This window comes from Leptonychotes weddellii, chromosome 7 (assembly GCF_054177405.1).
Source record: "Leptonychotes weddellii isolate Sample4059 chromosome 7, ASM5417740v2, whole genome shotgun sequence".
Taxonomy (NCBI): Eukaryota; Metazoa; Chordata; class Mammalia; order Carnivora; family Phocidae; genus Leptonychotes; species Leptonychotes weddellii.
The window spans coordinates 59,733,112-59,758,272 of record NC_138375.1 but is presented as its reverse complement, the minus strand read 5'-3'; the positions used below and the strand labels follow the sequence as shown (position 1 = coordinate 59,758,272).

Sequence of the window (25,161 nt, the reverse complement as noted above, 5' to 3'; positions counted from 1 at the left end):
ATCTTAAAAAAAAAAAAAAAGATTTTATTTATTTCAGAGTGAGCAAGAGAGAGCACAAGTTGGGGGAGGGGCAGAGGGAGAGGGAGAAGCAGGCTCTCTGCCAAGCAGGGAGCCCGACTCAGGGCTTCATTCCGGGACTCTGGGATCATGACCTGAGTCAAGGCAGACGCTTAACCAACTGAGCCACCTAGACGCCCCTAGTTTGGTCAATTTTAACAAATCCTTAATAACAGTAGAGAAAGACTCATGATTTTTTTAAATGGGATTTAATCTATGCTTTTTCTTAATGAGTAGCAGCCAAAATTAAGAAACAGAAAAAGATTAACACTAGATTCAAAAATCAGAGTTCACAACTAAATACAAGTGGGGAAAAATATAATCCAATCATTTTAACAAAAAATGGGAGAATTCAGGTAAAGGCCTAGACCTTTACTATCCTTTACTGTCCTCCAACAATATCCTTTACTGTCCCCACCCTCCCTATCTAATCTTGACATACTGAACCCCTTATTCTCCTAAAGCAGTAGCTATTTCAATCCTTGGAGTCCTAAATCATATTCCTCTCAGCCTAGCAGACATTGCCCTGCCCCAACTTCTACCATATATGTTACAAATGGCTTGCACATAAAAAAACAAAAACAAAACAAAAACTGGTAAATGAATGAATGTACTGTCTCAGTATTAGTAATTTTCAAAATGCAAAATTACAATAAAATGTACTTGATAAAATCACTTATAACTTAAAACTTAGAAATTAACTGTTATAAAAATAATCACATAAAAAATGAAGTAAAATATTGTTATGACAATATTACCCTGATATGAAAACCTGACACAGACATCACAAGAAAAATATAGACAAGTATACCTAATGCATGAAGATGTAAAAATCTTCAAGAAAATATCAGCAACCCAAATACAGAAACCTATAAAAAAAAATTACACGACCCTGCACAAGAGGAATTTATCCCAGGAATGCAAAACTGGTTCAACATACCAAAAATCAATGTAAAGACATTAAAAACATTAAAACATTTAAGAATTGGGCACCTGGGTGGCTCAGTTGGTTAAGCGACTGCCTTCGGCTCAGGTCATGATCCTGGAGTCCCTGGATCGAGTCCCGCATCGGGCTCCCTGCTCGGCAGGGAGCCTGCTTCTGCCTCTGACCCTCCCCCCTCTCATGTGCTCTCTCTCTCATTCTGTCTCAAATAAATAAAAAAAAAAAAATCTTTAAAACAAAACAAAACAAAAAAAAACATTTAAGAATTAAAGGCGGGGGGGTGGAGGGGGGCACCTGGGTGGTTCATTTGGTTAAGTGTTGAACTCTTGATTTCAGCTCAGGTCATGATCTTGGGGTCCTGAGATCAAGCCCTGCCTCGGGCTCTACCCTTAGTGGGGAGTCTACTTGAAATTCAGTCACCCTCTCCCTCCGCCGCCCGACTTACATGTGCGCATGCGCACTCTCTCTAAAATAAATCTAAAAAACAAAAACAAAAAAACTGGGCGCGTGGGTGTCTTAGTCGGTTGAGCATCTCCCTTCAGCTCAGGTCATGATCCCAGGGTCCTGGGATCGAGCCCTGCATCAGGCTTCCTGCTCAGTGGGGAGCCTGCTTCCCCCTCTCCCTCTGTCCCTCTCTGTGTGTGCACAAGTACATGCATGAGTGCTCTCTCTCTCAAAGTAAATAAAAATCTTTTAAAAAATAAAATAGGGAAGCCTGGGTGGCTCAGTCGGTTAAGCGTCTGCCTTCGGCTCAGGTCATGATCCCAGGGTCCTGTGATTGAGTTCCCTGTTGGGCTCCTTGGAGCCTGCTTCTCCTTCTGCCTGCTGCTCCCCCTGCTTGGTATTCTCAAGCTCTCTTGCTCTCTCTCCTTCTCTCACAAATGAATGAATAAAATCTTAAAAAAAAAAAAAAACTTTAAAATAAACTTAAAAAAAAAAAAAAAGGAATAAAGATGGGATGGGACCACACCAAAATAAAAAGCTTTTGTACAGTGAAGGAAACAATCAACAAAATGACAAGGCAACCTACTAAATGGGAGAAGATATTTGCAAATGACATATTTGATAAGGAATTAATATCCAAAATATATAAAGAACTTATACAAGTCAACATCAAAAAAACAATCTCATTAAAAAAGGGGCAGAGGACCTGAATAGACATTGTCCCAGAGAAGACATACAGATAGCCAACAGATATGAAAAGATGTTCAACATCACTAACCATCAGGGAAATACAAATCAAAACCAGAAGTTACATCACACACATCAGAATAGCTAAAATCAAAAACATAAGAAATAACAAGTGTTGGTGAGAAAAAAGAACCTTCATGCACTATTGTGGCAATGCAAATTGGTGCAGCCACTGAGGAAAACAATATGGAGGTTCCCCAAATAATTAAAAACAAACACTATATTATCCAGTAATTCCAATACTATTTACCCAATGAAAACAAAAACAGTAATTCAAAGACATATGCACCCCTATGTTTATGCAGCATTATTTATAATGGCCAAGATACAGAAGCAACCCCAGTGTCCATCAATAGATGAATGGATAAAGATTGTGATACACACACTGGAGTATTATTCAGCTCTTAAAAAATAATGAGATTTTGCCATTTGCAACAACACAGATGGACCTAGAGGGTATAATGCTAAGTGAAATAAGTCAAACAGAGAAAAACAAAAACCAGTCCTGTGTGGGATTTAAGAAACAAAACAAAGAAAAAAAGAGAAACCAAGAAACACTCTTAAATACGGAGAACAAACTAGTGGTTGCCAGAGGGGATGTGGGGGGTTGAGCAAAAAAGATAAAAGAAAATTAAAGAGTACACTTGTGATGAGCACCGAGTAATGTATAGAACTGCAGAATCAGGGGCGTCTGCCTGGGTGGCTCAGTGGGTTAAGCGTTCAACTCTTGATTTTGGCTCAGGTCATGATCTCATGGATCATGAGAGTGAGCCCCTCGTTGGGCTCCACACTCAGCGGGGAGTCAGGGAGTCTGCTAAGAACTGCAAAATCATTATACTGTACACTTGAAACTAGTAATACTGTATGCTAATTATACTTCAACAAACAAAAAAAGAATGGAAAAAAAAATATGATCAACTCAGTAGATGAAAAAACATTTGACAAAAACCTAATACCCTTTCACTATAAAAACATTCAAAAAACTAGGAATAGATGGGGCAACCTGGCTGGCTCAGTTGGAGCATGCGACTCTTGGCCTCTGGGTTACAGTTCGAGCGCCATGCTGGGTGTAGAGTTTACTTAATAATAAAATCTAAAAACCAAAAAAAGAGGGCGCCTGGGTGGCTCAGTTGGTTAAGCGACTGCCTTCGGCTCAGGTCACGATCCTGGAGTCCCTGGATCGAGTCCCGCATCGGGCTCCCTGCTCAGCGAGGAGCCTGCTTCTCCCTCTAACCCTCCCCCCTCTCATGTACTCTCTCTCTCTCTCATTCTCGCTCTCTCAAATAAATAAATAAATCTTTAAAAAAATAAATAAATAAAAACCAAAAAAAGAAAAAGGAAAAAGAAAGTAGGAATAGAAAGGACCTTTCTCGATCTGATAAAAGAGCATTTATGAGAAACTTTCAGACAAAATCATGCTTAATGGTGAACAACTGAATGCATTCCCGCTAGGACCAGTAGTAAGAGAAGGATGTCCACTCTCACCCTTTCTATTCAACATCATACTGGAGGTTCCTGCCAAGGTAATTAGGTAAGAAACAGAAATAAAGCATTAGGATTAGAAAGAGGAAAAAAAAGTAAAACTCTTATCTATTTACAGACACGATCTTGTATAAAGAAAATCAAAAACTCGGGGCGCCTGGGTGGCTCAGATGGTTAAGCGTCTGCCTTCGGCTCAGGTCATGATCCCAGGGTCCTGGGATCGAGTCCCGCGTCGGGCTCCCTGCTAGGCGGGGAGCCTGCTTCTCCCTCTGCCTCTGCCTCTCTCTCTCTCTCTCTGACTCTCATGAATAAATAAATAAAACATTAAAAAAAAAAAAAAGAAAAGAAAATCAAAAACTATTAAAACTTAGTTCAAGGGCGCCTGGGTGGCTCAGTTGTTAAGCGTCTGCCTTCGGCTCAGGTCATGATCCCAGGGTCCTGGGATCGAGCCCCACGGTGGGCTCCCTGCTCAGCGGGAAGCCTGCTTCTCCCTCTCCCACTTCCCCACTTGTGTTCCCTCTCTTGCTGTCTCCTCTGTCAAATAAATAAATAAAATCTTAAAAAAAAAAAAAGATTCTCTCTCTTCCTCTGCCCCTCCCCAACAATAAATTTAAAAATGGTTAGGATGATAAGTGTTATGCTATGTGTATTTTACCACACAAAAAAACTAAAGAGGGGCGCCTGGGTGGCTCAGTTGGTTAAGCGACTGCCTTCGGCTCAGGTCATGATCCTGGAGTCCTGGGATCGAGTCCCACATCGGGCTCCCTGCTCAGCAGGGAGTCTGCTTCTCCCCCTGACCCTCCCCACTCTCATGCTCTATCTCATTCTCTCTCTCAAATAAATAAAATCTTTAAAAAAAAAAAAAAAACTAAAGAATTCTCACTGAAACAGGCACATTGATATAATGGTGATTGGGACTGTAAATATATATACTTACTCTTTTGGTGGGGAGTGTGGCAGTATCTTTCAAAGTTATATATGTATTTAACTTTGGCCCACAAGTCCAATTCTTGAGTAGAGATTTATTCAACACATGTACTGCTTATTTGCACAATTGTTCACTTTCAGCAAAAGAATATATGAATTGAAAATGCCCAGATTCAGGGGTACCTGGGTGGCACAGTCGGCTGGGCATCGACTCTTGGTTTCAGCTCAGGTCATGATCTCAGGGTCGCAGGATCAAGCCCCATGGGCTCTGAGCTCAGCGAAGAGTCGGCTTGTCCCTCTCCCTCCCCCTCTGCCCTCCCCCCACTCATGCTGTCTCACTCTAAAATAAAATCTTAAAAAAAAAGAAAATGCCCATATTGATACAATAGCATAGTATCCAGGTGTAAAAAAGAGTAAGAGAACTATGTCATAAAATGGAAAGATTTTCGAGACACCTGGCTTGCTCAGTCGGTAGAGTATGTGACTCTTGATCTTGGAGTTTTAAGTACAAGCCCCACTCTGGGTACAGAAATTACTTAAAAACCTTTTTTTTTTGTTAAGAACTTATTTATTTGAGAGAGAGCACACGAGCACAAGAGAGCATAAGCAGGGGGAGTAGTAGAGGGAGAGGAAGGAGCAGGCTTCCCGCTGGGCAGGGAGCCTAATGCAGGGCTCAATCCCAGGACCCTGGAATCATGACCTGAGCTGAAGGCAGATGTTAATCGACTAAGACACCCAGGCACCCCTAAAAATAAAATCTTAAAAATAAATAAATAAAATGGAAAGATTTCAACAATTATCTAAGTGAAAAAAGTTAAGTGTATATAAAATCTGCTACCTTTGTCATAAAAAAGGTGGGAGGTACCACATGAACTGAAGGTGCTAAATGAGCAGACAAGGTACAAGGGTACTTCACTGGTTACCTTTTTATATTATGCTTTTGAGCCACATATCTATTCAAAAATTTAATTCAGGGGGCGCCTGGGTAGCTCAGTCGTTAAGCGTCTGCTTCCGGCTCAGGTCATGATCCCAGGGTCCTGGGATCGAGCCCCGCATCGGGCTCCCTGCTCTGCGGGACGCCTGCTTCTCCCTCTCCCATTCCCCATGCTTATGTTCCTGCTCTCGCTGTCTCTCTCTCTGTCAAATAAATAAATAAAATCTTTAAAAAAAAAAAAGAAAAATTCAATTCAGTTTAGAAGTAAAAGTAATCACAGACGATTTTGTATACTTAAGAGCTTTCTCCTTTAACTAAAACTACTCATTTCTTGTTGGGTAGGTGTGGTAAGCAGCCTGCTAGATGGTCCCCAGTGATTCCCACCTTTTGGTATTCTTGGTATTCAACCCATGGTACTCCCCTCCCACATTATATCCCCTTATATCTTCCTGCTTGGTCTCTCTTGGATCACTCACCTTGGAGGAAGCCAGTACATACTGTGATCACTCACACTCCTATGGAGAGCCTCACCTGGCAAGGAACTGAGGCCTCATACAAACAGTCAACCAGCAGCCATATGAACCATCTCAGACAAGGATCCTAGCTACAGCCTTCAGATGACTGAGTGTAGCCCTGGCTGACATCTTATTTGTCATCTCATGAGAGACTCTGAGCCAGAACCACCCAACTAAGCCACTCCAGGATTCCTAACCCTCTGTGATATAAATGTTTATTTTTTTAGGCTGATAAATCTGAAAGTAATTTGTGAGACAAAATAACTAACTAATACAGAGGGAAATATTCCCTCACAGCTCTAAGAATTTATGTTTTCAAGGGACACCTGGGTGGCTCAGTCGGTTAAGCCTCTGTCTTCGGCTTAGGTCCTGATCCTGGGGTCCTGAGATCGAGCCCCATCTCAGGCTCTGTGCTCAGCAAGAAGTCTGCTTCTCCCTCTCCCCCACACTCTCTCTTTACCTCAAATAGATAGATAAAATCTTAAAAAAAAAAAACAAAAAACCATGGGGTGCCTGGGTGGCTCAGTCATTAAGCGTCTGCCTTCGGCTCAGGTCATGATCCCAGGGTACTGGGATCGAGCCCCACATCAGGCTCCCCACTCTGCGGGAAGCCTGCTTCTCCCTCTCCTGCTCCCCCTGCTTGTGTTCCCTCTCTGGCTGTCTCTCTGTCAAATAAATAAAAATAAAATCTTAAAAAAAACAAAAAAACCCCACAAAACTGGGTGGCTCAGTCAGTTGAGCGTCTGCCTTCAGTTGGGGTCATCATCTCGGGGTCTTGGGATGGAGCCCCAGATCAGGCTCCATTGCTCAGCAGGGAGTCTGCTTCTCCCTCTCCCTCTGCCCCTCCCCATCCCTCACGCTCTCTCTCTCTCTGTCTCAAATAAATAAAATCTTTTTTAAAATAAATATAAATAAACAAAAACTATTAAAATGGTGCAATCCTTCTGTAAAGCCATACAGAAGTAGATACATCAAGACACAAAAAATCTAACCCATTGCCCAAATAATTCCACTATCAGCAGTTTATCCTTAGGAAATAATTCCACAAACATTATTATGAAATTATTACTAGAAAGTAATTCCACAGATATTACCTATCAAGACTTTACTTACAATTCTAACATCTACTCCACCAAAGAACCGATCTCAGTGGTTTTATTACCTGTACTATACTTCTGCCCCAAAGCTCTACTATGTTAAAAAGCACCTTAAATGTAGAATTTTATTACCTCTCAACAACTGCTCTGCAATTCTTTTTTTTTTTTTTAAAGATTTTATTTATTTATTCATGAGAGATAGAGAGAGAGAGAGGCAGAGGCAGAGGGAGAAGCAGGCTCCCCGCAGAGCAGGGAGCCTGATGCGGAACTCGATCCCAGGACCCTGGGATCATGACCTGAGCTGAAGGCAGACGCTTAACCGACTGAGCCACCCAGGCATCCCATCTGCTCTGCAATTCTTTACAGATGACAGCACTGTGCTTATTCCTTAATATAATTATAAAAACAAATTCAATACATTGTCAACTGAACCAAATGCAATGTTAGAGAAATGCCTTTGGAGGTAAAAATTCCAATGACAATTAGCATGGCATTAACGTCTATTATTTTTACTGAGTGCAAAGGTAACTTGTACATCACCTACTTGCACTAGGGTTCCCCAACAGCTCCAATTACACCATGAAGAGAAATTAGAGATGACAAGGGGAATATACCCTCATAATTTACAAAGAAAAGACTACCTTCAGACTCTACCTGGTATATAGGGGATATCATATAACCAATAATTATTTTTAATTTAATCTAACATGCAAATACAATTGTTCATACTCTAAAATGGACTTTATCCTTCCAGCAATCTTTACCAGAGTATTATGGTATTTTATGCAACATTACTGGAGATGTGAAAAGAACTTTAGAAACCTTAATAAAGTAATTTTGCCTAATAAAAGCAACCCTAAAATCTGTTTCAATTTAGAAAAGGGAAACCACAAGTATGTATGGCTTTGTTGGTTCTCTCATAAATTATCTAAAAGTGGAAGCAATGCTTAAAAATTATGGTTTGTATATAACCATTACAAAGAATGTAGATCATCTAGCAAGAAACTCTCAAAACTCAAGTTTAAAAAAAAAAAATCAAACAATCCAATTAGAAAATGGGCAAGAGATGAACATATTTCACCAGAGGATATACAGATGGCAAATAAGCACACAAAAAGATGTTCAACATCATTAGCTATCAGGAAAATGCCAATTAAAACCATAATGAGATATTACATAACTATCAAAATGGCTGAAATAAAAATAGTGACGACACATGCAAATCAAAACCACAATGAGACATCACCTCACACCTGTCAGATGGCTAAAACCAAAAACAAAAGAAAAAGTGTTGGTAAAGATGTGTTGAAAAAGGAACCCTCATGCATTGCTGGTGGAATGTAAACTGGTACAGCCACTGTGGGAAACAGTATGGAGGTTCTTCAAAAAAATTAAAAATAGAATTACCAGATGATACAGTACTTCTACTACTGGGTATTTACCCAAAGAATATGAAAACACTAATTCAAAAAGATATATGCACCCCTATGTTTACTGCAACATTATCTGCAATAGCCAAGATATGGAAGCAACCCAAATGTCCACTGACTTATGAATGGATAAAAAAGGTGTGGTGTAGATATATACAATGGAATATTAGTCTTAAAAAAAGAATGAGATTTTGCCATTTGCAACAACACAGATGGATCTAGAGGGTATAATGCTAAGTGAAATAAGTCAAAGAAAGACAAATACCCTATGATTTCTAATCATGGGTTTGTGTGTGTGTGTGTGCTTTTTTTAGAGTGAGAGAGAGCACGCATGTGCAAGCAAGCAGGGGATGGGGAGGGGCAGAGAGAGAGGGAGAAAATCTTAAGCAGGCTCCACTCCCAGCTCAAGCCCAATGCAGGGCTTGATCTCACAACCCCAAGATCATGACCTGAGCCAAAATCAAGACTCAGGGGCACCTGGGTGCCTCAGTCGTTTAAGTGTCTGCCTTCGGCTCAGGTCATGATCCCAGGGTCCTGGGATCGAGCCCCGCATCGGGCTCTCTCTGCTCAGCGGCAAGACTGCTTCTCCCTCTCCCTCTCCCTCTCCCTCTGCCACTCCCCCTGCTTGTGCTCTCCTGCTCTCTCTCTGTCAAATAAATAAAATCTTTAAACCCCCCCCCAAAAAAAAAAACAAAATCAATACTCAGACGCTTAACTGACAAAGCAATCCAGGCATCCCTGGAATTTAAGAAACAACATAACAAAGGAAAGAAGAGACAGAAGACTAGGCTCTTAAATAGAACTGATGGTTACCAGAAGGGATATTGGGGGGAGTGAGGGATGAAATGGATTAAGGAGATTAAGAGTACACTTATCATGATGAGCACTAATGTATGGAACTGTTGAATCATTAGGGGCACTTGGGTGGCTCAATCGGTTAATAGTCAGACTCTTTGATTTCAGCTCCAGTCATGATCTCATGATGGCTGGATCGAGCCTGCCTAGGGCTCTGCACTCAGTATGGAGTCTGCCTGAGATTCTCTCTCCTCCTCCTTCTGCCCCTCCCCCCCCCCGCTCCTGTGCATGCTCTCTCTTGAAATAAAATCTTAAAAAAAAAAAAAAATTTTTGCTAAATCATTATATTGTACCCCTGAAACTATACAACACAGTACATTAATTACAATGGAAATAAATGAAGGAATGAATGAGAAAAAGAAAAAACGGGTGCCTGGTTGGCTCAGTTGGTAGAACATGTGACTCTTGATCTGTGGTTTTAAGTTCAAGCCCCTCAGGAGATTTTTAAAAATAAAAATCTTAGGGCGCCTGGGTGGCTCAGTTGGTTGAGCGACTGCCTTCGGCTCAGGTCATGATCCTGGAGTCCCGGGATCGAGTCCCGCATCGGGCTCCCTGCTCAGTGGGGAGTCTGCTTCTCCCTCTCCCACTCCCCGTTTGTGTTCCCTCTCTCGCTGTGTCTTTCTCTGTCAAATAAATAAATAAAATCTTTAAAAAAAATAAAAAATAAATAAATAAAAATCTTAAAAAACACTGGGTGTTATACTCAAACAATGAATCATGGAACACTACATCAAATAAATAAATAAATAAATAGAAAAAATATATTAAAAACATAAAGTAAAAAAAAATTTTTTTTAAATCTTAAAAAACCAAAAGAAAAAAAATAATGACAACACCAAATGATAGCAATGATGCAGAGTGCTGGTGAGAATGTAAATGACACAGTCACTCTAGAAATCAGCTTGGCAGCTTCTTATAAAACTAAACATGTCACTACCATACGATTCAGCAATTATAACTCTTGGGCATTTATCCCAGAGAAATGAAAACTTCTGTTTACACAAAAACCTGTATACAAATGTTCATAGCACTTTTACTTCTAATAGCCAAAAGCTAGAATAAGGCCAGATGTCTAACAGGTGCATGGTTAAACTGTGGTATATACATTCTGTGGAATCCTACTTAGTAATAAAAAGGAATAAAATACATACACTTAATAAACTGAATGAACCTCCAGGGACTCACATCTGTAAGTGAAAAAACCCAATCCCAAAAAACTATATACTGTATGATACCATTTATGTAACATTTTTGAAATAACAAAATTTTAGACAGATTTAGTAGTTAGCCAAGGCTGGAAAAGGAGTTTCAAGAAACAAGATGGATATGACATAAAAGGGCCACAGGAGAGATCCTGTGGTGTTGCAACTATTCAGTATCTTGACTGTGGTGGTACATATACGAACCTATACAGGTGAGAAAAATGTAGGGAACTTAATATATACGCTGTATATATTATGCACTACACAAAATGAGTACAGGTAAAACTGAAGATATCTGGAACCTATCTTTTTAGCAATACAGAATTTTCTTTTGGGGGGAAAAAACATGAAAAACAAAAGCTGGGGATACCTGAACAAGATTGGTGGATTACATCAACATAATATCCTGGTTTTAATATTAGACATCTTCACAAAACATCAGCATTGCAAAGCCAGGCAAAATGTATAAGAGATCGCTCTGTATTTCTTAAAACTCTAAATCTACATTTATCTCAGTAAAAATTTCAATAATAAAAGAGAGTGGAGATTTATCTACATGCTCATATGAAATATGTCCTTAACATATTAACGAAGGTATTGAATAATATTCAGACCACTTACATTACCAAAATATAAAAAAAATGTACATATATAAAGAAAATTCTAACAGAATATCAAGAGTGCAAATGAAATATGAGGGGTGATACAAAGAGACGTTTACATTCCATTTTTTTTTTTTAAAGATTTTATTTATTTATTTGACCCAGAGAGACACAGCAAGAGAGGGAACACAAGCAGGGGGAGTGGAAGAGGGAGAAGCAGGCTTCCCGCTGAGCAGGGAGCCCGATGCGGGGCTCGATCCCAGGACCCTGGGATCATGACCTGAGCCGAAGGCAGACACTTAACGACTGAGCCACCCAGGCACCCCTACATTCCATTTTTAAGTTTGATCTTTTTTTACCATGATACCTTATTACCTTTCTTTTCTTTTTTTTTTTTTTAAGTAGGCTCCACACCCAGTGTGGAGTCCAACAGGGGGCCTGAACTCAGGACCCTGAGATCAAGACCTGAACTAAGATCAAGAGTCAGATGTTTAGGGGTGCCTGGGTGGCTCAGTCGTTGAGCGTCTGCCTTCGGCTCAGGTCATGGTCCCAGGGTCCTGGGATGGAGCCCCCCATGGGGCTCCCTGCTCCACGGGAAGCCTGCTTCTCCCTCTCCCACTCCCCCTGCTCGTATTCCTTCTCTCACTGTATCTCTCTCTGTCAAATAAATCTTTAAAAAAAAAAAAGGAGTCAGACATTTAACCAAGCCACACACATGTCCCTATTTGTTACTTTTCTAACTAAAAAGAATTATAGCCCTTTCTTCAAAAGGCTACACTTCAGATCATTAAAAAAGTTTAAGAAACAATCATTCAATGAAAATCAAATCCACCACCAAAGAGATGGGATCTTCTTTCAATGGGTTCCCATGAAAACCAGCGGATAGAGATGGAACATTTATATACACAGCAATGACAAAAGACAACCAGCAAAATGCAACAACATAATAAAGTTATACCACTTAATAGGTAGAGTACAGAAAGATCCTGATCCTACTGCAAATTAAATTCTGATGACCAAGCAAAAATGGATAAAATTCTCCTGATTATTAAACAGAAACAGAAACTATCAATGGTAGTTAATGTCCTTAATTTAGCAAGTTAAAGCAGAAGTGTTTGGAAGAATAGAGAAAAAACGCAAAAGTGCAGAGATGTATTTCTCAAAATTCATTATTAACTCTTCCAAATACGTGTTAGGTTCGTGGCATAAAATAATAGGCATCATTTACTGAGCACCTACTTCAGAACTAACACCATCAAGCTGCTTCACATAAAGTATCTTGTTGCACACTCTCAAATAACCCTGTAAGGTACTAGCCCCAGTTTGGAGATTAGGAACTGGGCCTCAGAGAGACTAAAGGGACTTCTCCAACTAAACAGGAAGCACAATACACACTCAGAGATCTGTTCAATTTAAAACCATTATGATTTAATATCCACAATTAAAAGGCTGAAAGTAAGAATGGTGAGGAAAAAATGAATGCTTCAGATATTAGGGAGCTCAAATTCAAAGGCCTTAGAAATTGAGTGCATGAGGAGATAAAGTAAAAAAAAAAAAAGACAAAAAAAACCTCTGAAGTTTTGAAATTTGGTACATGGAGGATGAGAGCTGACAGTCCACTCATCACCTTCCTACCTAAAATTTACTCCCCTCCCAACTTGTACCACTGTACCATCCACTCTTTCTTTGACTCAGTCACTACAAAGAAGGCACCATGTTACATACTGTTAATATGCAAAGATGAATCAGACCAGGAGGATAAAGGCATGAGCCAGGGCTGAGTGTGAAGCAAACCACCACTAATAGGGCAGTCTGGCTGAACCCAGAACACCTTGGGTATAGCATATGAGATTTCAGGAGGTCAGGAAAGGGTCCTACCAAAAGAGGCACTAAGTATGGGCTTTATTTGTTAGGCAAATAGGGAAAAAAGTGAGGCATTCATTGAAGGTAAAGCTTTAACCAGGGACCTACTATTTCTCATTTTGGAAGTCAGGGGTAATTTTGGGTAAGAGAGACTGGAAAGAAAAACTATATGAAGGCAAGTGATAAAAGCCTCGTAGTAGAATGGAAATGAAGAATGAAAAGACTGGAGAATTTGTATAAATTAGAAATCGCATGATTTCTATGGGCTCCTGGCAGGCTTAGTCGGAAGAGCAATCGACCCTAGATCTTGCAGTCGTGAGGTCAAGTCCCACGTTGGGTGTAGAGACCACTTAAATTTAAATTTAATTTTAAAAAAGGGGCACCTGGGTGCCTCAGTCAGTCAAGTGCCTGACTTCAGCTCAGGTCATGATCTCAGAGTTCTGGGATCAAGCCCCGGGTCAGGCTCCCTGTTCAGCAGGGAGTCTGTTTGTCCCTCTCCCTCTGCCCCTCCCCACACACATGCACACACTCTCTCTCTCCAATAAATAAATCTTTAAAAAAACTTTAAAAAAAAGTTGACTTGGGGGCGCCTGGGTGGCTCAGTCGTTAAGTGTCTGCCTTCGGCTCAGGTCATGATCCCAGGATCCTGGGATCGAGCCCCGCATTGGGCTCCCTGCTCCGTGGGAAGCCTGCTTCTCCCTTTCCCACTCCCCCTGCTTGTGTTCCCTCTCTCGCTGTGTCTCTCTCTGTCAAATAAATAAATAAAATTAAAAAAAAAAAAAAAAAGTTGACTTGAAGGATGGCATACAAGGCCTATCTTTATACTTTGCCTCCTGACAAGCCCACTCCTCCCCAGATTTCTATCAAAGAATTTCTTGGCACTTGTATATGCTATTCCTTCTTACTTACTGGCATATGTCTGCTCAATTATACATAACCCCTCTGTGAAGTTCTTCCTGATTACTCCAGACATGCCACAGTACTGTATATCCTCCCGTCTGCTGCAACTATTCTTTTATAAGTCACAGATGACACTTCAATACTATATTAGATTTGCAGCATTTGACTACCACTCCTTTTTTTTTTAGTTTTTATTTATTTGAGAGAAAGAATGAGAGAGAGATTGAGCATGAGAGGGGGGACAGTCAGAGGGAGAAGCAGGCTCCCCACTGAGCAGGGAGCCCAACGAGGGACTCAATCCCGGGACTCCAGGATCATGACCTGAGCCAAAGGCAGCTGCTTAACTGAACGAGCCACCCAGGAGCCCCTGACTACTACTCCTTTAAACAGTCCTTCGACTGCTTGCTCTCTTTTCTTCCTCTTTCATTTTCCGCCGTCTCATCCACTTTCATGGATTCACTTTATTGCTACTCTGCTATTAGACCACTTAGTATTCTCTACTGTCACTGTTTACATTTGTCTTCCTTAAACAGTAAAGTTCCCTAAAAACACAGACTATGTCTTACCTTTTTTTCTTTTAATACTAGCAGTACCTGGCACAGAGGAAGCACTCATATGTGGTTTGATCACATAAATGAGTAAGTTACTCCAAGGTTTCTACCCTTGAAATGAACAGGAGGATGATGCCATCATTAACAGAAGAAAATGCATGTTTGGCAATATAAGGGATAGGTTCAAAAGTGAATATGATTTGATAGGAGAAGGTGGGTTAGTGACTAGAATTTCTTGGTTTGAAGATCAGAAGTCAGGTCAAGAGCATTTTCACACAGCAGAGTAGCAGTAAAGTGAATCCATGAAAGTGGATGAGACTGCACAAAATGAAAGAGGAAGAAAAGAGAGCAAGCAGTCAAAGGACTGTTTAAAGGAGTGGTAGTCAGGGGCGCCTGGGTGGCTCAGTTGGTTAAGTGGCTGCCTTTGGCTCAGGTCATGATCCTGGAGTCCCAGGATCGAGTCTCGCATCGAGCTCCCTGCTCAGCGGGGAGCCTGCTTCTCCCTCTGACCCTCCCCTCTCTCATGCTCAATCTCTCTCTCTCAAATAAATAAATAATAATAAAAAAAACTTAAAAAAAAAGGAGTGGAGTGGGTGCCTGGGTGGCTCAGTTGGTTAAGCGACTGCCTTCGGCTCAGGTCATGATCCTGGAGTCCTGGGATAGAGTCACGCATTGGGCTCCCTGCTCAGCAGGGAGTCTGCTTCTCCCTCTGACCCTCCCCACTCTCATGTGCTCTCTCTCTCTCAAATAAATAAATAAAATCTTTAAAAAAAAAAAAGAGTGGTAGTCAAATGCTGCTAATCTAATATAGTATTGAAGTATCATCTGTGACTTATTAAAAGAACAGTTGCAGCAAACAGGAGGATATAAAAAAGCCAATCCACAGAGCATTAAGGAGAAGTAAACAAAGTAGATAACTCTTTAAAGAAATTCACCATAAAGGGGAAATATCCCTGGAGGGATTATAGGATACACAAAGATTCCTTTAGAATAGGAAGATGTCATCCCATTTTTAGGCAGAAACAGTGATATATTAGAAAGGTAGAGAATAAAGACTCCAGAGGAAAAGAGGAAAGAATAATGAGTAACATAAGGTCCTCCACCAAGGAGGGAGTCAAACAGTAGAACCTGAGAGGCATGGAGATAGGATCTATTTTCTTCTGAGACAGGAAAGGAGAGAGTAGAGAATTGCTGCAATGAGAACAGAGAAGAGAATCCCTGAAGAATCATTATCTTGGGAACCAACAAAAGCCTTAGGTATCATCTGCACTCACCTCTCTTTTCCTCAAATCCAGACTCCAATTTTGCCTCCAAACCAGGCAGCCCAGAAGGACTGCCCAATTCCCTCCTCTGAAATAATCTTCTGGACTATGCCCCCCTTTCTTTCTACTACTGACTCAGCCCAAGTCTAAGTTTTAATTACTATTGCAACAGACTCGGGCGCCTGGGTGGCTCAGTTGGTTAAGCGACTGCCTTCGGCTCGGGTCATGATCCTGGAGTCCCGGGATCGAGTCCCGCATCGGGCTCCCTGCTCGGCAGGGAGTCTGCTTCTCCCTCTCCCACTCCCCGTTTGTGTTCCCTCTCTCATTGTGTCTTTCTCTGTCAAATAAATAAATAAAATCTTTAAAAAAAAAAAAAAAAAAAAAACTATTGCAACAGACTCCTACATCCTAATGTTGCTTCTATTCTTCCCCAGTCTAAGTTTCCCAAACACAAATTTCATCGTATCATTTCTCAGCTAAAATCTCTTGCTGGCTCCCAATCTTAATCCCTTCAACACCAAATGCCACAGTCCAGATTTCTAGGCCCTATTACCTGACTACACCCATGCTACTCTACCAATCCCCAACAAATACCCCCTGAAAATACTATGTTCATTTATTTTTTTTTTAAAGATTTTATTTATTTATTTGAGAGAGAGAGAGCATAAGAGGGGGGAGGGTCAGAGGGAGAAGGAGACTCCCTGCTTAGCAGGGATCCAGATGTAGGACTCGATCCTGGGACATGACCCAAGCCGAAGGCAGTCGCTTAACCAACTGAGCCACCCAGGCGCCCCAATACTACATTCACTTAATTCTCCACATCCAAAGTACCTTTCTAAACCTAGCCAAACCCAACCAAGACCAATTCAAGTTCCACTTCTTCCTTGAAGCTTGACTACTCTAGGTTTCACTCATCTCTCCACTCAACTCTTTAACCACTTAATCATCCACAGCACAGAACTCAGTACAGGGGGTGATTTTTGAGTATTTTATGAATCCCCAAGATTGTATGGGATTGTTAAAACACCAAAATACCTATTTTTATATATTTTTAAAGATTTTATTTATTCATTTGAGAGAGAGAGAGAGAGAGTGAGAGAAAGCATGAGTGGGGAGGAGAGGAAGAAGCAGGCTCTCCCCTGAGCAGGGAGCCCGACGCCGGGGCTCGATCCCAGGACCTGAGCCGAAGGCAGACACTTAACCGACTGAGGCACCCAGGTGCCCCCAAAATATCTATTTTTAAATAGCAAAAAAGTCTCCATTCAGAGGCATCCCACTCTTGGTATCAGCTCAGGTCATGACCTCAGGGTCATGAGATCCAGCCATGAGTCATGGCTCCTCCAAGCACAGTGGGGAGTGTACTCGAGATTCTCTCTCTCTCCCTCTGTCCCTCCCCCCACCCGCCACCCCAGCAGGTGTGTGATCTCTCTATAACAAATAAATCTTTTTTTAAAAAGTCTCCAGGGGAGCCTGGGTGGCTCAGTCGGTTAAGCATCTGCCTTCAGCTCAGGTCATGATCCCCGGGGTCCTGGAATCGAGCCCTGACTCGGGCTCCCTGCTCAGCAGGGAGCCTACTTCTCTCTCTCTCTCTGCCCCCTGCTTGTGCTCTCGCTCTCTTTCAAATAAATAAAGTCTTTTAAAAAGTAAAAAATAAAAAAAGTCTCCACTGAAACATCTTCCTATGGACAATATAGTGTCTATCTCCACCTAATGAAAGAACTAATATTATACTGCCAATTACAGTTAAAACCGCAAACAAATCTGGTGAAAAGATGCTGTTTCTTTCTTTTTTTAAGATTTTATTTATTTATTAGACAGAGAGAGAGAGAGCAATACAAGCAGAGGGAGCAGCAGGCAGAGGGAGAGGGAGAAGCAGGCTCCCCACTGATCAGGGAGCCTGATGCGGGGCTCGATCCCAAGACCCCGGGACCACAACCCGAGCCAAAGGCAGATGCTTAACCGACTGAGTCACCCAGGCGCCCCAAGATGCTGTGTCTCTTAAAGTCAATGTAAATAAAGAAAAACCACTCTGATTATAGGCAAGGAAAGGATGATCTAGGTTGAGTACCTAGATGTAAACAAATGACAACCAGTAAACAAATGACAATGGACAATAATAGGACAGGAGCAATCCTGAAAATGAAAAGCAAAGCTGGGGGCGCCTACGTGGCTTAGTCACTGGGCGTCTGCCTTCAGCTCAAGTCATGATCCCAGGGTCCTGGGATCGAGCCCTGTGTCTGGCTCTCTGCTCTGCAGGAAGCCTGCTTCTCCCTCTCCCACTGCCCCTGCTTGTGTTCCCTCTCTTGCTGTGTCTCTCTCTGTCAAATAAATAAAATCTTTAAAAAAATAAATAAAATAAAATCCTAAGTAAACCCTTTTCTCCTTATTATGAAATTTTTGCCCCCATTGCAAGTGAATTCATTTTCAGTGATCTTCTTTAAATAAAGAGTATAATATGTACATCAGACGAGCCTGAGCTACCTACATCCTAAAAGTTTTGACAATCCCTAAATTCATGGATACCACCATAGTATAAAATCTCCATAAAATATGTAAGTAAGGGAAGAGTATAAAACAAGTAACTGCTACAAATCAGCCTAATGAGTAAACCAGGCCCAGCCAAGAGTGTCAGACAATCAGAAGTCCCTACAGAAAACCAAGAGTACTGAGATAATTCTGATTTCAAGGGTTTTAGTCTTGTCTCTAATAATCTCAAGTGCCTTGAAGAAGACCTATGTCATTTATGACATCTCTTTTTACTACAAGGCTATGAAGACCCAATGAGACAACACAGACCAAAGCACTTAATAAGCTGTAAGTTACTGCCTGTTTAAACTTGTAGCTCTGAGACCAACCTTCCTTCAATATTTCATTAAGCACCTATATATTACGAAGCACTGTACACTATATATGTTCAGTGGCAAGAATTAGAAGGTGCCAACCCAATTAAATATAAAAGCATCAAGTCAGGACAACTGACTATGACAATCATTTCACATCATTACATTCAAACAAAATAACTTAAAAGCATATAAGGGGGGAGCCTGAGTGGCTCAGGTGGTTAAGTGTCTGTCTTCGGCTCAGGACATGATCCTGGGGTCCTGGCATAGAGACCAGCGTCAGGGTTCCTGGTCAGCGGGGAGTCTGCTTCTCCCTCTGCCCCTCCCCTCCTACTTGTGCGCTCTCTCTCTCAAATAAATAAATAAAATCTTAAAAAAAAAGCACGTAAGGATAAACTGATGAGACTGCTTAGGCAAACAGTCTGCTTATAGCTAGATATACAAGACAACAGACAATATGATCTTGAATCATGTATCTTTCTCTAATTCTAGACAGGGAGTATATAATCCTAAGAACTACTCTTACTGTCACATAATAAGAGAATCTGATTCTATCGTAATATCACAGAACAAAAAGACAAATAGCATTTGCTAATGATTTTCTAAAATTTCCAGCCCTGAGGAGCCTGGGTGGCTCAGTCAGTTGAGAAACCAACTCTTGGTTTCAGTTCAGGTCATATCTCAGGTCCTGAGATCAAGCCGCGCATTGGGCTCCATTGCTCAGTGCTGAGTCTGCTTGGGATTTCTCTCCCTCTCCCTCCGCCCCTCTGCGCCTCTGCTCATGCGCTCACTTGTGCTCGCTCATGCTCTCTCTCTCTCAAAAAAATAAATCATAAAAAAGTAAAATTTCCCGCCCTGAGCATAGAATCTAATGCAGAGTAAGTGCTCTATACCTCATGTATCAACTGTGGTCTGTATGTATTAATAGTGTGTGATCATATAGAATTACTTTTAATTACACCTTTCCCAAGCTATATTGTTCAACTGAATTTGCATTCTCAGACTGATTTAACTTTTTCAAATCTTCAGTTAAAAAATATCAAAGGCAGGGGTGCCTGGGTGGCTCAGTTGTTGAGCATCTGCCTTCGGCTCAGGTCATGATCCCAGCGTCCTGGGATCGAGCCCCGCATCGGGCTCCCTGCTCCATCGGGCTCCCTGCTCCGCGGGAAGCCTGCTTCTCCCTCTCCCACTCCCCCTGCTTGTGTTCCCTCTCTCGCTGTGTCTCTCTCTGTCAAATAAATAAATAAAAAATCTTCAAAAAAAAATTAAAAAAAAAAATATCAAAGGCAAAAATCAAAGCTATAGATTGCACCCACAATCTTAACCCAGAGGCCTAAAATAAACAGGTTACTTGCCTCTTCAAGCCCATAAAGTCTTTAAGCAAATTTAGACTTTCTGTCAGAAAAAAAAAAATTCTATTTATACAAGTTTTCTAACTCCCAGTTTAGATACCTAACATACTGTCCATAGGCTCCAATATTTTCAATTCTTTATAACAGAGCCAATACTCCACTGACATCTCTTTTGATGAGAAACAAACAGATTTATATTTCTATATATATGCTTCTAGAGGATTATCTATCTCCACTGTTAGACCTAGGGTTCTATGTAAATACAAAGGCAAAAAACTATACATGTAAAATAACTTCAATGTGAACCCAAGAAAAAGGGTTTGTCTAAGCTGCCAAGAGGCTGCCAACACAGCCTAGCCACCCTAAAAAATAATTAGGACAATACAGACTCAAGGTAACCACCAAAACAAATTTTTAAAATCTGCAACTGCCAAGTTAAGAAACCAAGGAGTACTAAAGAATATTTCATATATAAATCAACAAACAAAAGCGACACACCCACATTCTCTGTGGCTTTAAAGAACATCAAGGCTATTGATAGCCTTGAATGTTTAATGCACTCAAAACGATCACCACATAAAATTTTTTGATTAAAACCTTAAAGATTCAGAGTCATCATGGGGTGGGGAGATCTTCTGTGGTGACACTACAGATGACCTAACAATACATCTGAACAGAAACAAAATTAGAATCAAGTATTTAAAGCCGAGGGGTATTTTTTAAACAACCAAGAAGTTTGATTTTAAAGGTGATGAAACGGAGACTAAAAGAAGTCAACTGATCATTATGCTAACTGATCAAGAAATTCTGCAAAAGATCGAATAAAAAGGAACTTCATCATTTACAACTCTTTAACAACAGTACACAGCACTACTGAACAACTCAAATTAGATTTTCTTCTATTTCTATACACGTACACATACCACACACGTATACATACATAAACTTTAAAACTAAAAACTAGAAAAGGCTCAAGAGCCTACTCTGATGGTGACATTTATCTAAAGCATAGGATGCTATACCTTCACAACAGGTAGTTCAGAAAAACTGGCCTAATTTAAATTTTGACTGATGTCCAAGAAGGTCTTCTCATCTTAGCTACTTTCAATTTGTACCCAAATGCACTCCAAACTGAAGCAAGAGTCACCCCATCAACTAAAAAAAAAGGACTCCAGGAAATTAATTGGTCCACCTGTACTCATGATACCAGCAAGCCAAAGCATTTAAAAATGAAAAAAAAAATCTAAACAAATATATACCTCCATTTGAAAAATAAAATCTGAACTCCATCAAATGCCCTTAAAGTTCTAACTCTTAGCCAGTCCTCAATGGAAAGTTAATTGGGAAAAAATCTGAAAAGAACCAAACTCATACAACAGAGATAAATTTAAAAATCAAAGTAAAATTTCCCCAAAAAGCCTATCATTAGCAATAGGCTCTCAGCCATGAACTGATAAGCAACCAAAAACCAATTAGTTATGTTTCTCTTTAAGTTGCCTGTATATATACATTTATGTATATATTTAAGTTGTACCAAAAACTGCTTACAAATGGCAATTCCTGTGAAGTAGATGATGATGAAGTTCCAGGTAATTCTAGCATGTTTCCTAATGTACTGGTACTGGAGTCTGGATCATCCTGAAAAGATAAATTTATTGAGTTTAATTGCTCTTCTATGGTAACGTTTGTATCTCCTAGTGAAAAGGGGGCTGGGAGAAGGGCTGCTTTTTCATTGCTGCCGTCCACTTCATTTCTTTGCTTATTTTTCTGTGTTTCAGTTTGAGGAGCTAATGGCAAGAATGGCGATTTGACTGCACCGTGTCTACTCTCTGGTGTGCTGTCTTGTTCATTTCCCATGGCCACGTCTACACCATTCTCTGATTTAGGCTCATAATTGCAGGTGGCATTGGTCTGAGTTTCCTCAAAGATCTCCTCTATACTCTCATCCTCTGTGACTGGCTGTTCTGGGTCCATTTCAGAATCTACATCTGCATCGTCCACACAAGTAAAATTCTCAAAGTGCAGAAAGCCATTCTTGATAGTCTTTGTTACTTTTACCTGGAGTTCAGGGGAGTTATTACAAGAGGGTTCCTGTTTCATAGCAAGTGCTGTTGGACCACCAGGACTCAAAGAAGTGCAAACAACTGGCGACTGAGCTCTTGAATCACTTTTTTCAGGGTCTTGAAAGGATTCTGATCCATCAGCAGACCCATTTAAATACTCTACATTGATCATGGAGGCCAAATCCTGTAGTCTCCGCAGTGGAATGTAACAAGATGGAGAATCTTGTCCATAAGCATTTTGGGATGTTCCACTGGCAGTCGATAACTGCATAGTACACCCATTAAGTGGCTCAGAAAAATTGGATTGACCATTACCGAAAGGGCTGTCCTTGTCTTCAGGGGCATCTAAATTCACTGGATTGGAAAAGGGCAGCAGACAATTTCTTCTAGATACTTCACAGGTCTGATCCATCCTGGGCCAGCATCAACCTGGAATCCAAAAACAGCAATTAATCGGAGTTTATAGGCCATTTGACTCTTATCTTCAAAATGGCAGCCAATTCTCAAGGCCTAGTGGCCTCGATGCCTTTCTGCTGCACTTCCATGGGCGGAAAAAGTTCCCCAGCTGACGATGGAAAAATGGCCTCGGTGAGCCTCCGCAAACTCCATCTTCCCGGAGCTGGGCAGATCTTGCCACATGCAAACAGCCCGTCCCTTTTTCCTGCACTGCAGACTGGTGGACAGTTGGACTGAACTAAAATTAAAATCCCTTTGGCAGTAGAAATTCCTAAATCTCAAACAGGAATCGTCCTCCCCATCCCCCGCTGGGGGGGGGGTGTCCAGCGGCCGGATCTCCAAAAGGGAGGGGGCTGTAGGGCTCGAGGGGGGCTCCCGGACGCTGCACAAAAAGGTTACCCCCCCTCCTTCCTGGCTCGCTCGGGCGCAGCGGTCACAATAGCGCTGCACCCTGCGCCCAGCCGGCGCTGAAGCCCTTGCAGCGGCCGTGCCCAGGCCGCAGGCGAGTCGGCCGAAGCGGGTGCACCCCGAACCTCGCCTTCCAGACTGCAGGACTGCTCAGTCCACGGCTGCAGGGCCCAGAGGCCGGGACGCGGCAGGGGGAGAGAAACGGAGGCAGCCGGTGAAGCCGAGTCAGGGCAGCAGCAGCTGCTACAGCTTGACAAACATGGCTGCTGCCGACGCCGCCGCCGCCTGCCCGGGCCGCGCTCCTTCCCGCAGCCGCGGCAGCACCTCCTGGCCGAGCCGATCGCACTCATCAATATTAAGCAGCAAGCAAAGTTTGCTGCAGGAGGGCAGCCGGCCCCGCGCCCACCAGCCGGCTACCTGAGGGGAGGCGGAGGCCGTGGTGCGCGCGGGAGGCCGGCGGGGCAAGGGCCGCGCCGGGAGGAAGTTCGCGGCGGCCGGGCCGGCTAGGCCTGAGCCCGGCTGGTAGTGATGGAGGGGGAGGGGGCCCGCGGCTACAACGCCGCGGGCCACCAACACCGCGCCGCACCCGGCCCTCCCCCGCGCCCCTCACCTCACGGCCACCACCATCTTCCCCGCCCGGCCACCTCCTCCCTCCTCCTCGCGCCTGCCCGCCACCCGCCCCAGCGCACTAGTTACCGTGCCCCGCGCCCCCTCCCGGGCCGGCTGGGGGGAGGGGGTGACCCTCATTACACTGGGGCGCGAGCGGAGCCTTGGGGAGAGAGCGGAGCCGCTCGCCGCACCCCCCTCCCCCCGCGTCTCTCTTCAGGGGAGAAGGCAGCGAGCGCGACCTGCCCCGGCCTATTCCGCCGCCGCCTCCTCCTCCTCACACCCCCACCGCGCGCGCCCCCGCGGCGGCGCGTGCGACCCAGCGCCTCGCGCCGGCCCGCGTGCGGCTGGGGCACCGAGTGCGCGCGCACCCCTTCCCCCACCGCGCGCGCGCTCCCTCGCCTCACTCTTCGGGGTTCAGGGCGGGTGAAGTCGGGCTCGCGAGCGCGCCGCCCAATCAGCGGAGCCGCCGCTGCCGCCCCCTCCCCTCCCCTTGCGCGCCCGCTCGCGGCCCGGGCCTACGGGCCGGCCCGACTGCCCGGGCGGGGCCTGAGGCAGGCTCCCCAGGGGCCTCGCGCGCCTCCCCGGAGTGTCTGGGCCTGCGGGCGTCGTGGGTGGCACTCAGATCCCCTCACCTACCTCGGGGCGCTGCGCCGGCCCCGAGCTGCACACGGCTCCTGCACCCTACCCAACTCGAGCCCCAACCCCGGCGGCACCTGGCCCGGCTGAGGCCTGTCCGACCGCCCCGCCAGCCCCGCTCGGGCCCGCGTCAGTCCCGACCTCCATCTTAGGTTACAGCCCGGCTCCCCATCCACTGGGCACCTGCCCTCAGCCCGCTCAGCTCGGCCCGAGGCCAAGGCAACCCCCCCCTCCTACCGCGGGGCTCACCTGGGGGCTTGGGCTGGGGTCTTCGAGGCCTCAGGCCCCGAGCAGGCGCGGCCGCAGGTGAACCCCCTGCCCGGCCGCACCCCAAACCCACACCACCACCACCACAGACCAAGCTGAGCAGGAAACAAAATGGAGGCAGCAGCTCGGGTCTGCCTCCCCGAGCCAAGCTTGTGCAGCCTCAGGGCTCCCTCCTGCCGCAGGCCCGACGCCCGCGAGGCAGGGGGCTGGCTCGTCCCGGGCAACACAGGCAGCCGCCCTAGAGCAGCGCAGACAGGCCGGGGACTCGGCCCTGCGGTCCCCACAGCCCCTCACCCACCACCCTTTCCCCTCCCCCCCATTTCTCTCCCTCCCCCTGCCCGGCCTTGCGGGGTGAGCGGCGACCGGGAGCCGGGTCGGGTCGAGTTACCCGCCCGGGCACTGCTTGCCCGGCCGTGGCCTCGGCCGGGGGATGAGGCCAGGCGACCCCCGCGCTGAGCCCACCCCCCGCACCGGAGCCGGGCAGCAGCCTGACAGCGCGCCCGCACCTCGGCCTGCCGCCGTGCGGCCCCCGCCCTGTGAGGCCGTGTCCCCAGCCCGGGCACCGCCGGGACGAAGCTCCCTCACCACCCCCGGGCCCAGGGGTCCTCGCTGCCTCGGGCGGGGCGAGGGGCGCGCTGGGGGGAGGGGTCCACTAATCCCTGCACCGCCTCCCGCGCCTAGTCTGGGTCTGGGCCTGGCACCGGGACTCGGGCCGCGGG

General features: G+C 44.1%; 1 protein-coding gene across 8 annotated transcripts in view; it reads right to left on the bottom strand.

Annotated features, from left to right (window-relative positions):
• NSD1 (nuclear receptor binding SET domain protein 1) overlaps positions 1-24,566 on the bottom strand; it is a 150,132-nt gene extending 125,566 nt beyond the window's left edge. Inside the window, exons 1-3 of one of the 8 annotated variants that reach the window (XM_081826390.1) lie at positions 24,425-24,564; positions 22,382-22,495; positions 21,552-21,641 (exon numbers count right to left, since the gene is read on the bottom strand). In XM_081826390.1, the coding sequence (XP_081682516.1) occupies positions 21,552-21,641; positions 22,382-22,411 (120 nt within the window). In that variant the 5' untranslated portion in view covers positions 22,412-22,495; positions 24,425-24,564. Of the gene's footprint in view, positions 1-21,551; positions 22,496-23,347; positions 23,373-23,626; positions 23,830-23,943; positions 23,969-24,424 lie in introns of those variants that run through there. The other 7 variants (XM_081826391.1, XM_081826387.1, XM_081826389.1 and 4 more) reach the window with 7 other exon arrangements.
• Between the last annotated feature and the right edge of the window lie 595 nt (positions 24,567-25,161).